This window comes from Podarcis vaucheri (genome assembly GCF_965113315.1).
Source record: "Podarcis vaucheri genome assembly, chromosome: 4".
NCBI lineage: Eukaryota > Metazoa > Chordata > Lepidosauria > Squamata > Lacertidae > Podarcis > Podarcis vaucheri.
The window spans coordinates 52,972,139-52,985,861 of NC_138762.1; the positions used below are offsets into that span (position 1 = coordinate 52,972,139).

General features: G+C 38.5%; 1 protein-coding gene across 1 annotated transcript in view; it reads right to left on the minus strand.

Moving 5' to 3' along the window:
- Positions 1-811: 811 nt before the first annotated feature.
- ADAMTS5 (ADAM metallopeptidase with thrombospondin type 1 motif 5) overlaps positions 812-13,723 on the minus strand; it is a 52,111-nt gene continuing 39,199 nt past the window's right edge. The window contains exons 6-8 of the mRNA XM_082220733.1: positions 13,206-13,381; positions 11,898-12,073; positions 812-10,150 (exon numbers count right to left, since the gene is read on the minus strand). Coding sequence (XP_082076859.1) covers positions 9,580-10,150; positions 11,898-12,073; positions 13,206-13,381 — 923 coding nt within the window. The 3' untranslated portion in view covers positions 812-9,579. The remainder of the gene's footprint in view (positions 10,151-11,897; positions 12,074-13,205; positions 13,382-13,723) is intronic.

Consider the following 13,723-nt stretch of genomic DNA (forward strand, 5'->3'; position numbering starts at 1 on the left):
AAAGCAACTGGATGGGTAGCAGTTCTCAGTTTGCCACATAAATAGAACTGGGACTTGGGAAAGAATTTTTACTCAACCCACATTGCATAGGTGTAACCCTGTTATTTTTGGAAAAAATATTACAGCACAGTAAAATATTCTCTATGGACTACTTTCCTGGGCAAATCAAAGCTTTCAGTGCTGTGTGGAAGAAAATTATTGTTTGGTAGCCTTTCCTTTCTGTGTCTCTCTCTTGTGTCATCATACTATAGCTCAAAGTAGCTGCATATGGACAGCTATATTAAAAATTATGTAGGCAGATTCAAGGGGGAGGGACATTTACTTTGCTATTTTCTGACTATATATAATATATATCCACCCCAAATATGAAATCTGTTGAAGAACAACACAACATTCCAGAATGGAGAAAGAGCAATTTGGGGGGCGGGGTGGGGGGGTTAAAATTTTGCCCTTTCTCATTAATATTAATTGAATTTGTAAGCTTCTCATCTAAATGTCAGCTAAAAACCTTTTGAAGAATAACATCATTCTGAATTCAGGGGTGGTGAGTGAAGATTTCAAATATTTTTGAGTTTCCTTACCCCCTTTACTACTACTAAGGAAAGTTATACTGATAACCACTTTCACTGGGTGGAGCTTAGGTGTACCTCCCTCCACTCCTTCTATAAGTAAAAAGCACCTTTTTTTTAAATGCACATCTATTTATGAACATGAACAGCCACCTCACTGAACCTTGCAGAAAAGAAACAACCCAGTCTCTGGTTAAGGCTGCTGGTTGGAGGAATGGAAAGACAAAATCTACAGGAACTAGTCAAGCCCATGACACAGTTTATTACTTCAACTGAAGCCACAAAATCAGTTAAGATCACAACTGGTCTCTTATACATTGGTCATCATAGTTGTATAGTTTCAAGGCGCTGGCCTTTAATGTTTCATAGTACAATACAAATCTTGTACAATGGCTGACACTGCAGTGTTCTCCAGTGTTAATTCACTATGGTAAGGCATTTTTCCAACAAAAGACAAAAAGCTGGCAACACACACATCAGTTTCCCAAGGTGTACTTACATTACCAATAAATGTCTAAAACATCTAGTGCAAGGTATTATAGAACACAACGGCCACACTAACATTCAATAATGAGGTGTTTACTATAAGGCCAGGAAATGCAAAAAAATAAAAATCATTTTGGTTGGCATTAACAGCAGATTCATATGAAAGACCCAGGAGTTTATAGCACCATTATAGTTAGCAGTATTGGTTCTCAGCTGGAGTTACTGTCCAGCTTTGGTCACTGCACTGTCAAAAGACATGTTTAGTATACAGAAAACACTGCAGGGAAGCAAGGGTAAAGAGAAATCGGTATGCAACAAGGTTTTATAAGGAAAGGACAGTTGGCCTGTGGAATTCATTGCTCAGAGCAGTTGTGGAGTTTTCCTTCGTCAGAAACTTTAAATGGAAAAAAAGCTGTGGTGCTTTAGTGCCATGATGGCCAACTTTCTTGGTATGTGTGCCAGAAATGGTGTCAAGCAGGGCCATGGAGCACACAGGCCACAGACTGGCTGCCTGTATTTTAGTGCAATGTGTCCTGTTGGTACAGCCAGGCCAGACCGAACCTACTGGCTTTTAAGTCATCTTCCAACAGCAAGATCTCTGCTAGTTTTTTATTTATTTATTTTTTATTATTCTATGGAGTCCTAGTGTAGCCCAGCCTTTTCTCTCTTACATGTTTGTTCACTCCCCCACCCCAAAGTTAAAGGTTAAAATTGATTGAACCAACATTTCTCCAGTGCACGGATGTTTAGTATAGCATTCGATGGGGCAGTTTACCATGTGTTTTGAATGGGTTTTGCTGTGAAGTGCCATTATGTTTTTATAGTATAATATATCAAATTTGGTGTATTTTGCGTTAAATTCACATATATAATGATGCAAATTGTTAACTCTGGTGAAGTTGTTCTGGCTATAGACTGATGTAGTGGAAGTAATAGATGCACACTATGTACCCAATAATTAAATAGGCCAGCCTTTGGCAACTTGGTGACTTTCAGATATTTTGGGCTACGACTCCCATCCCATTGGCTGGGATGACTAGGACTGATGGGAGCTGTAGTTGAAAACAGGTGAGGGTTCCAAGCTGGTGAAGGCTGATGTTGATCACCTTGATCATCCATATACAGCACGTATTTTATACAGATACATGAATCTGCGCACACACACACACACACACACACACACACACCCTAATTATTTAGTTGTACATAAATGTCTTCAGCTGGCATGAAAACACATTTTCCGGCATTCGTTTGTTGCATCTCATCTTTGAATTAAGAGTTCAGGGAGCAGGAGCATTAGGCTAAGTGATTTCTGACTGCAAGTTACTAGCAAAATATCTGGTATTTTTGGGGTGTTAATCTGTAACCGTCACCTGTTACAATAGACACCACACTTGCTTAGATTGCTTCACTGAATCCAGTGTAACAGACATGAACATTTATTTCCCAATTTGTTATTGAGTTAGAAGTATTGAGAATTGAGAGTGCCTGCCCTTGAATGCCTTTCACATTCTAAAGCAACTGAGTTTACACATTCAAGGATAAAAGTAATCAATAGGTCAGTACTGCGGCGAAACCTGAACATCAGAAGTCATTCGCTAGGGCTAAAACAACTGAATTGTAAAACTGACTGAGTAGCAGTTGGAAAACAACATAAAATGGTACATAGAAGGGAAAGCTAATAAAAGACACACACTTTCTTAACTTGTATGCTACATACTGAAAAATGCTTTGTAACTAGATTGAAATTTTGGTATTGCACTCTTTCTCTCTATCTCTAGCTGTGCAGGGTGGTTGCTAGAATTCCTGAACTACTGGAAAAAAGTTCTCATAAATAGATGGCATTACATATTTCTACCATGCTGTTGTTAAGAAGGAAATCGAAAAACTTATTTTGGAAGAATTGTAAGCAAAATGATCAGTGTGGAATTATTCATAGTATTAAAAAAGTGTCTGAACTTTTCTGTTGTGCATCTAGTGAAGCCATCTGGTTTCTTCAGCTACTTCACAAAATTCACCTGTTGTTATATATGTGCTGTAGTGGCAGCTCCTAGGACTTTTGGTCATTAAAAATGTTTCAGATGTTGTAGCTGGATGCACCAGTAATATGTTGTAACCGTTTGGATGGAACAACCATCTGTTACTAGTTGACAAAAGACAATGGCTTCCAACCTGAAGAGATTAAATACATTTCAGAATCACTAATATGGTTGGTGTAATTTTTGTTTTGTGTTTCTGATATGCACCACTGAAGGGGCCTTTAAACAAGTAAGCTGGTTCCAAAATTACTCTGGACTGACAGTGTAATCTATACATTCCTACTTGGAAGTCCCATTGAGTTAAATAGGATTTACTCCCAGGTAAATAGGCTTAGGATTGCAGGATTTATAGTATGGTTTATGAAAAGTTGGTTTCACAAGCCAGTTGCCTCGGTAATACTGATTTATTTAGTTGCTTTTGCATTCTCAATGCATTGGTACTTTCACATCCAGAAATATGACCCAGTATGTTTTCTTCATCCTCAGGCTTCTGCTTCCACTGAGGACATGCCAAAGCTAGTACTTGCTTCTCTGGGGCTGAGCTAATGATGTTTTCCCCAATCTTCAGGTTACCTGAAGCTCTTTGCAGGAAGAAAGAGAAACAGTTCTTGTATATACTGCTTCACTAGAAGCAGTGGGAAGGTGGATGGATGAGAGAAACCCATTTGGTTCTGGGTTTTGGTACTGTGGAGTCTCCAGAAAACCTCAGGTGCCCCATCATACCTTTGCATACTAAATTATGAACCATGTATTTTAGAATTTATGCGTGTTCAGCTCAAAATGCAAAGAACATTGAATCAGATGCCTGGCTGTGCACATGAAGTGCATTTTAGAACCACCAGCTATTTACTACAGTCTTATTCAAGTCCCACTGAAATAAACATGTATTACAACGATGAATATATGCTTAGGCCCTATTGATTTTGAGGCTCTTGACTGTCCGTAACATGAGATTTCAAATGAATGAGACTGATTGCCATCTCTGTGGTAACTATGCTTTTTCTCTGGTAGCCTTCTACCCATGGAAAATGGTTTGTGTGATTAGTTTGTCATACCACTAGTGCAAACAGATCAAAGTGAGCTTGCAAGACAAACCCAGACATTATTTTTGCAGCACAACTACAAATTAAATGGGGAACTGCCTAGATACCACCTACATGGGAAGCCATTTATGGTAAGGGGCCCACTAATGTCAAAACACCAAAACCCATCATTTTCAAAGAAGCTGCAGGTATGGTTAAAGGGGAACCACAAGAGAGTTACTTCGCACAAACAGCTTCCCCATGACATCCCAAAGGAAGCTATAGAGGAAGCTGCAGAAATAATGTTTGAAATCAAGCCTTGGGTAGATGGAGGTACAAGAATGAGGTGATGGGAGAAGGTTCTTATACAATACTTAAACCTGTGTCTGCACCCTGTAATTACAAGCTTTGAAAATAATGCAATGCAAGGTAGCTGCAAGGAAAAGAAAAGCCATGGTTACAAAATATATCAGTATACATATACAGACACATATCTGTATGGATGCATGTGCATTCTGTATGTTTATATATGTGATAACACCCGCACAGCCATTCACCCAAGTATATTTATTTGTACTATTAACCATACTCTCACATGCATGCACCACATTCACATACACACACGCTCCAGATAAATCAAAGAAAAACAATATAAATGCAACCAGTGCTGCGTGCTGATAAATTCACATAGTACTTTCCATTCAAATATAAGGCATAAATTAAAGGGAAAAAAGAGGAAAAGACAGACAAAGAAGTGATAGCAAAACAATTTAAATATAGAAGAATTTTCACAATTGGCATTTCATGTTAAATAAGAATAAATAAATTCATTACATCCATTCACATACCAATTTGTAAAAACAATAAATTATTTATTTTTCAGTGCTATGTTGCTTTTTTACTTTTTTGTTTTTTAATTTTTAATTTTCTTTTTTTCTTTTTACATCTGTGATCAGTTACCAACATCTTTCCCCACTCCTTCCCCATAGGATAAACTATTTCCATGGAAAAGTTACTCCATTCAGCCTTATTCAATCTTTAAACCACCCAATAGGTTTCATACAGTGACAGCATGTGGTTTGAGGATTACAGCTTTCTAGTGTAAAGGATTATTTGGAAAGTTAGCCTTCACTGTACAGAGATGCACTGAATCATGGCACCAGTTGTGATTTTAGCAGTGGATACGCTCCCATTCAAGCTAGTAGAATTCTCAGAGAAAATCTGAATAACCAAACAGTACACCGGGTGGTGACTAGATTTGAGTCTCTGGCACTAACCTGCTTCAAACATAGTCAGAAACTATAAAGTGACACAATTGGCACCAGTTTCACATTTATGAGTGCAGAAAGCAATGTGGAAGAGAGCAAGAGAGGTGGGGAGGGGGCAGGAAAAGGGCAAACACACAGTTCTCCTTAATTTTGCCTTTTTTATTTCTTGCCAAAGTGTACTGTGCTTACCATATGTCACACATGTCCTAGGATCATGCTATAATAAGGAAACTAAAATTCAGTTCCTTTCCATGCTTTTACCTGAGTTTGAGTAACTTACATGTGCCCATGTAACTTAGACCATGATGGCAGTGATCCTAAACACGCTTACTAGGAAGTTGGCTTCATGGAACTCAATCACACACACTTCTACATGTATAGGATTACACTGTATGTACACAATCTCTGCATTTAGCTTACTGGATTCAGTTGCTTCTTTTGAGTTTTCCCTTTCCTGCTCTTGAAGGGATAACTTTCCTATACTATTGCTTGGGAAAACTAGAGTGTAAGGCAGGGATGGGGAACCTGTGGCCCTACACATGTTGTTGGGCTATCACTTCCTTCATCCCTGACCATTGGCCATGCTAATTGGGGCTGATGGGATCTGAAGTCCAACAACATCTGGATGGCTACAGGTTCATCAACCCTAGAATATAGGAGCATTGATTCACTGAACTAACCAGTTCTTTTTTTCTAGAAAAAGAGATGCTGGAACTCACCAAGAGCACTTCCCTTGTTGCTTTATAATGGCAATGGCACCCACTTGAAAGGAGCCAGAACTGAGTTCCAGCAAGTTCCAGCTGGAAAAAAGCCCTGGATATAACCCATAATATTCAAGCACCTCGGGCCTCTGCTCATAAAGAATTTAGGCAAGTACTGAAAGGTGATCCTGGACATGGTGCCAAATATGATTGATTCTTCAGTTAATATAAAAAGATTAAATATTGAAGATTGGCACCAGCTTGAAGTTCATTTCCTGGGTTTTTTAAAAAAATCTCTGCCCTGCCCTTTCTTTCAGTTAAAAAAATCAATCACATCCCAAGATCACTGAAGAAAGAGCTACATCTTTTATAGATAGAAAGCTCTATCTCCTTGATTATGCACATAAGATCAGAATTTGTTTAATGACATGAGAACTGTTTAAAGTCAGGGGACCTCTATAATTTGGAACAGAAAGTGGATCAAAGAATGTACTAAACTGATATCTCTCCTAGTCCTATAGTCACAGGTGGAAGTATTCTGCAGAAGTGTATTTCATATGTGTCACTCTTTCTCTGGACAGGAATCACATAAAAAGGAGGCGTGCATTTGAATGTGGATGTTGCTAATTCACCTTGCAATGCTACAGATGGGATGCACTTTTTGATCTACATCTGGATGCACAACCCTATTCATATTCTGCCACAACTAGCTATGCGTAGTTACATATGCTAGAACAGTGCTGGAGAACAGCTGTTTTAAGCGATCAATGTGTTTTCTGGAAACGCCTGTTTGTTTGGATCAACATATTATGTACCTAGTAAATGCAGCTACATTCTTCAAACCCATATCTGTTCGGCTGGTCTTTTAGGGCAATTAGGACAATGCCTGCCTTCCTACAATCAGTCCAGCAGGTGCTGCTGCTGTCAGCTTCCTCCTTGTTAGTCTTGGTGTTGCCATTTTATAATGCAACAGAGAAGAGACTAGAGACATACTGAGAATTCATTGGCTCCACCAGTCATTGGCTCTGGTTCTGGCTGATGTTGGCTCTGTCTCTGTCTACTGTTGGGTCTCTCTGCCTTCTGCGCTACCAGTCCTAGTGGGCATCAGTCTGACCTGGATGTGAAAGTGCAGTTGTCAATCATCATTGACGATAATGTCTTATCAAGTCAGGCTATTACTTATAAATGGGAGTACTACTGTACTCCAATGAAATAGCTGTAAACAGGACTTGTATCAGGTGTTGGCAACCTATAGCCCTCCCGATGTTGTTGGACACCAAACCTGACCAGCCCTAGTTCATATGTCCAATGATCAGGGATGGTGAAAGATGTCTGAAATGCCACAGGTTCTGGAGTGCCAACAGGAATGCAAACACATAGTTTTCTAGAGGGCCACAGGGTTTCCTACTCCTGGCCTATATAAATGGGAGTGGTTTAACAATCTATTCACCCTACAACGTCCTACATTAGAAAATAAATGCTTGGAATGGTGCATTCTAACCACTGTTCCAGAACAACATCAGAACTGGTGCTGGAGTGCAAATACTTTAGATCAAAATTAAACTTGGGTACTTTCAGATATAGTCCTGACTCCCCTGAAATCTAAAACTAAATTGCAATGGAAAATCAAGAATTGTCCATACTTGCAATATTTGTGGAAGGCACTAGGAGCAGAGGGGCAATCTTCTTTTACTGAGATTTTATACCCATATATATATATTCCATATTATATAAACATCATCCAAAATTCAATTAATTTCATCACATTTCAGATCGAGGTATTTATGTTACCTTTCTAAAATGGAAAATTTATTTGCCTATGCCCTGGAAAAAATTGCACCCTTTTATTGGTGGAAATACTCTTCAGAATATTGACTATAGCCAGTGCTCCCCCCCCCCCTAAAATAAATGTTTAGGGATACTCTCATTTTCCTAATCATATTGAAATACTGCCCCTCAATGAGGCTAAACTTATATTCACAAAATGTTTAGGGGTATGTGTACCCCTGTGTCCCCCCAAAAAAGCACTGACTATAGCTATCACTTCTTGTGGCCCTTGCTGAGCTATACTGTACATATTTTCTCAGAAGCTAGTCCCATTATACTCAATGGGGCATACTCCCAAGTAAGAGGGTATAGGATTGCAGCCTTAATCTACAAAAATATGCAATGTCACAAAAAATAAATATATTTTATAGTTTTTTTGTTTTTTTAAAAAGTAACTAATTAAAACAAATTGTGCATGGGACCCCCAATTGTATGGGAGTTTTGAGGTGCACCTGAAAGAATTCAATGGAGTGGCCCAAGCCACATGTGCAGAAGATTGCATATGCTCCATCGCAACAATGGGACAGTTCGTGCACAATATATCTTGGTTCATAACTGAGCCTGTGCATTGGGATTGGTATTGTCCGAGTGGTAAAAATGCATCCCAAAATTAGGTATTAGACAATACATTGCTACATGCAAGAAACCTATGCTATGTATTTTGATTTCTTCATAGCTTCTTCAGTAGATAACAAATTCACTACATTGTTAGATTTCCAGTAGAAGCCACTGTGAAACTAATAAAAGAAAGATGTAAATAGGTATCAGAATATTTGAGATAGAAGACACTGAAGGCATGATCCAGTGCTTCACCAAACTCTCTTATATGTGCTGCTCCCACATGTAGAATTCCTTCACACTGTCTCCCTGCACGTGGAAGGATGCACATATGGGACTGGATCATGACCCTCTGATTTGCTAAAACAGAAATAAGTATGCCCCCCTTTTACATTTTCAAGATACATACTAGCAGCTCTCTCTCTCTCTTTTTGCTGCAGAGGTCCACTTGTATGAGAATATCTGGTTAGAAAGGCATTAATACAGAACTAAAGTCTTGTCAGGAAATTCCTAGGATGGAAATGCATTTCCTTTTGTCAAAAATTAAATCTTTTTTTTTTTTTAAATAAAGCAGCAAGCTCTTTAACTTTCCAGTAAAATATCCGCAGCCATTTTTGAAAAGGTGGAGTCCTCAATGGCTGCAGACATACTTTGGTCAATCACTTGTGTTGTATAGAAAGGCCTTTGTTCTTCCACAAGATGATCAAGTGATTATAAAGTGACATACCAAAGCAGAGATATTTACAAATAGTATAAAAAAGCTATTGTGGTATCGTGGGTAAGTATGACAAGTTGTCTAAGGACATACTGTGTTAGAGGTAGGTGAGATAAGGGAGATGATTCACTGGTTTATCCTCTTCTTATTTGCAGATACAAAGGGCTTATAGCGACTAATGTTTAGTGCCTTTGACATATCAAGATCACCTCACTGAGACTCAGAGCAGTGCATATCTTCATTTGGTCCAAATAGGCAGATTCTGCCCATAATTTGAGACAACATGAAAGCATATTGAAGTGTTGGCTTTTCTCTGTGCCGGGGTAGACCTTATGTCAACATGTCAACTACGACTTAATGAGGCTCCTTTTTAAGAAGCCGACAGAACCACAGGTTAACATTTTTTGAGCAAGCACTGCTTGAATGCTGAAGGTCTTTGAGACAGAAGACATCCTTTAGCTAATTTTTCATTGCTGTCTTTGCACTGGACAGTTCTTGTGTGCCAGCCTGTGTCACATGTTCGAGAGCAAGAAAGCCACGGCCCAGTCACCCACTGGGGTTGGGTGAACGGCGTTGCCAGTTTGTTACTGCTGCTGTTGCTGGTGACAGAGTTTGTCATTTGGGTTGGCTTCTTTGGCACATAAAAACTGTAACGGACGTCCAATGGTTTAGTTGGGTCAGTTGCAAGAATCTGTACAATTAGGATCTCCTTCGTGCCTGTATGTCCCATTGCATGCAAGAAATCATCCTTGTGACTCCAGCCGCTATAGTTCATGACAGTTCCGTTGAGGTCAATGATGGTTTCTGAGGTTGAGATCATGTACTTCCCATTGACAAGGTACTCACCATTTTTCTTTTTCAGGGCCAAGTAAGCTGTGAATCTACTCTGGTCTTTTGCTTTGAACTGTCGGATTTTGATGTGTGTTGCTCCTTCTGGTATTTTCACGATATCTGTGTAGCCCTTACTGAAATGTAAGAAAAGTACACGTTAGTGAGGAAGAAATGGATAGTCTTTCGAAACCTATTGAAGCCATTGATAGTATTTCACTTATCTGACAATGAACTGGGTCTAGCGTTAAATGTATCTGTCTTTTCTAATTTCCAATAGAAGATGAGCTAATTCAAATTCTGCTGAAGCCAATGAAAGCATCCCACTTATCTCACTTTATCAGCATTTGTTGAAATATGATATCACAAACGTGATGACGAGAAATAGGGTGATAGTCAACTAAACTTTACTCATAGACCCATTGAACACAGCTAAGTAGTTCATCAAGTTTTGTAGGTCTAAGTAAAACTTAATTTAAAACTATTCTTGGCTTCAGAAAGATTTTTTTGGACTTAATTAAACTAAGTTAAATTACTTCCAAGAAGAGGTAAAGGTTACACCCTCTAGAACCACCTTCATATTAAAATTTGAATGGGAGAAGAAATACCAGCTTCCCTGTCTTCTTAATTTCCCCCTATTAAATGTCATGAAACAATGACACTAATAGAGCAACCTTGTATGGGGACAGGTAAAAGATGTGGAGTTAATTTGGAAAATATACCCGATTCTCCCCCTGCTTTTTAAAGAAATGAAAAAAATACAACTGAATGAAAATTAAAATTAAGCGTACACAAAGTAATAATGGTAGTACTAATTTTGATTATTTAATTCATAATCCCTGTGAAAAATAATTATTGGAGACTAGTATCTTTTTGTATTAGTATTAATTTCTGACTAGTATTAATTTCTGAGTTAATCCAAAAGCCACTTTGAGAGCTCACCTATAGTGGCAACATTTAACTAATACATTTTACACAGTATAATTTCTATTGCTTTTTGAAGAATTATTACTCTCATGTGTCAGTCGTGTTATATATGAGTGAGTTTCATAACAGGAAACCTGACATTAAGTGAGGTCTTATATATTTAAAATGTGAAATTTGAAATATAGTTGAAATGCTCAGTCTGGTCAGGAACAAAAAAGGGTGAAGTATCCACACACTAATAATAATATAATATAATATAATATAATATAATATAATATAATATAATATAATATAATATAATATAATATAATATAATATAATAATATAATATAATATAATATAATATAATATAATATAATATAATATAATATAATATAATATAATATAATATAATATAATATAATGTAATGTAATGTAATGTAATGTAATGTAATATAATAATAATATCCATAATATAATACATAATATAATAATGTATAATATACACAGTTTGAGAGCAGTGGTAACTTGGTTGTGCAAGGTAGTTACCACCAATCAGTTATTAGAAATATTATTAGAAAGGTAGGAATATCTAGCAAACAAGCCAACCTAATCAAGTGGCATACTTACTTGCTGATAACAAATGCCTTCGCTGTAGGTAGAAAACTTTGAGTGAAAACAAAATCTCTATTTTGTTAAGAGAGTGTGTGTTAAATTGGTGGAAAGCAGCTTAGTGGTGGAAGCTCTGCTATCTGCTATATATGAGTTCTGTTACACATCTGCTCACACACTCTATGTTTGAATGTGCAGCACCACCTTTGAGACCTTTCCAGTGGAAGATGAGGTACTCTTGGCTGTATTTTTGCCATACAAATTTGCTATTCAACACTGTATTTCACTGAACCCTACATAATTAGCTTTCACCATTGCAACAAACAATTCAGCTTGCAAAACAATAGCTGTGATCAGAAGTCTTACCTTTTTTTATTAAAGGTTCCCATTATTTTTGTGCAGCTGGAATTGTCTCCGCCACAGATTCCACATTTATCATACTGCAGCTTTGAGCCAATAATGCCATCACATCCTGTTCTCACGCATTTGCCGCGGACACAGACTGAATTACTGTACGGCCTGCATTCCGTTCCATCAGTCACCTGTTGGATGAAGTCACTGCTGGTTAAAACTACAGTTTTAAGATTCATTTCTGGATGATTTCTTAGTGAACATTCTTAACTTTTTGGGAAGCTCAAGAGCAGGGATGGCAGGAATTCAATTCAGTTTGCATTTAAAGCTGAATCTGTCAAATTCATACTTTCCAAAACAGTATCAAGAATGAAGCACAGCTGTGTTTTCAAATTCGCAGTCATCTGAATTTTGTGATGCAGTTCGCCAACCAAACAATGTTGACAAAAAAGCATGGTTGGAGGAGTCATGACATGGTGTACTATGTCATTTGTTGTATTTACCTAATTTTAAGACCTGCTAAGGAACAGATGAGTGTTATCATGTCCTGACACGGGTGGTGCTATGGGTTAAACCACAGAGCCTAGGACCTGCCGATCAGAAGGTCGGCGGTTCGAATCCCTGCAACGGGGTGAGCTCCCATTGCTCAGTCCCAGCTCCTGCCAACCTAGCAGTTTGAAAGCACATCAAAGTGCAAGTAGATAAATAGGTACTGCTCTGACAGGAAGGTAAACGGCGTTTCCGTGCACTGCTCTGGTTCGCCAGAAGCGGCTTAGTCATGCTGGCCACATGACCCGGAAGCTGTCTGATGACAAATGCCGGCTCCCTCGGCCAATAAAGCGAGATGAGCGCCGCAACCCCAGAGTCGGCCACAACTGGACCTAATGGTCAGGGGTCCCTTTACCTATGTAAAACCACAGAATTCAAAGAAGGTCTTTTACCCATGTATATAGTCTGATTTCCACAGCATGCTAAGCTGTGAGCATGCAGGTTCACAAATAACAGCTAGTAGCCCCTTTGCCCTTCCCTGGTTCTTTTTGCTACTGCACCATGCTTAGTTAAAACAAGGTTTGGCTTAGCATATTATCTGGGGCTTGCCAGATCTGTCAGGAGAGAGAGAGAGAGAGAGAGAGAGAGAGAGAAGAAGAAGAAGAAGAAGAAGAAGAAGAAGAAGAAGAAGAAGAAGCAACAGCCTGGCCAGGAGCTGTTGAAGATTTGGATATATAAAATCTTTCAGCTTAAACAGACCTGGGACATCCCTGCTATTCATAACAGAAATATTTTGATATCTGAGAGAGAAGCAGTTATTGAAACTACACTTACCTTTTGAGAGAAAACTACATAGTAGCCAGTTCCTTTGGCTCGACAAGTGAGCTTGCAAACATCTCCCGGCAGCACTCCTGCATACTTGGGGACCCATTCTACAAAGGTTTTGACACCTTTCGCATCGGACTGGTAACCGTTTCTTGCTTCACATTGTTCCTGGCGAAAAGCTTTAGCTGGAGAAGGATTATCATTCATTACTATTTGTGTACATATATTCTCCCAATGCTAGCGTACACACAAGGTGTGCATAATTTCAAACACAAATTCACAACACTGGAAGACGCAGAATCCATCTTATCAAGGGACAGCCAATGCAAAGCTTATGGATCATATCCAACAAAACAAAACATCATAGCAAACAGTATGCCACACTGTTACCATATGGTGATTCACCTGTGGAACAGCTGTCATAGCACAAAGTAGGCAGGAAAAAGCCTTGATATACTGTATGTGGCCTGTAGGTCTAATGTGCAACTAACACTCATCTAGTGAAGCCCTAACAGATCCTTTCAAAA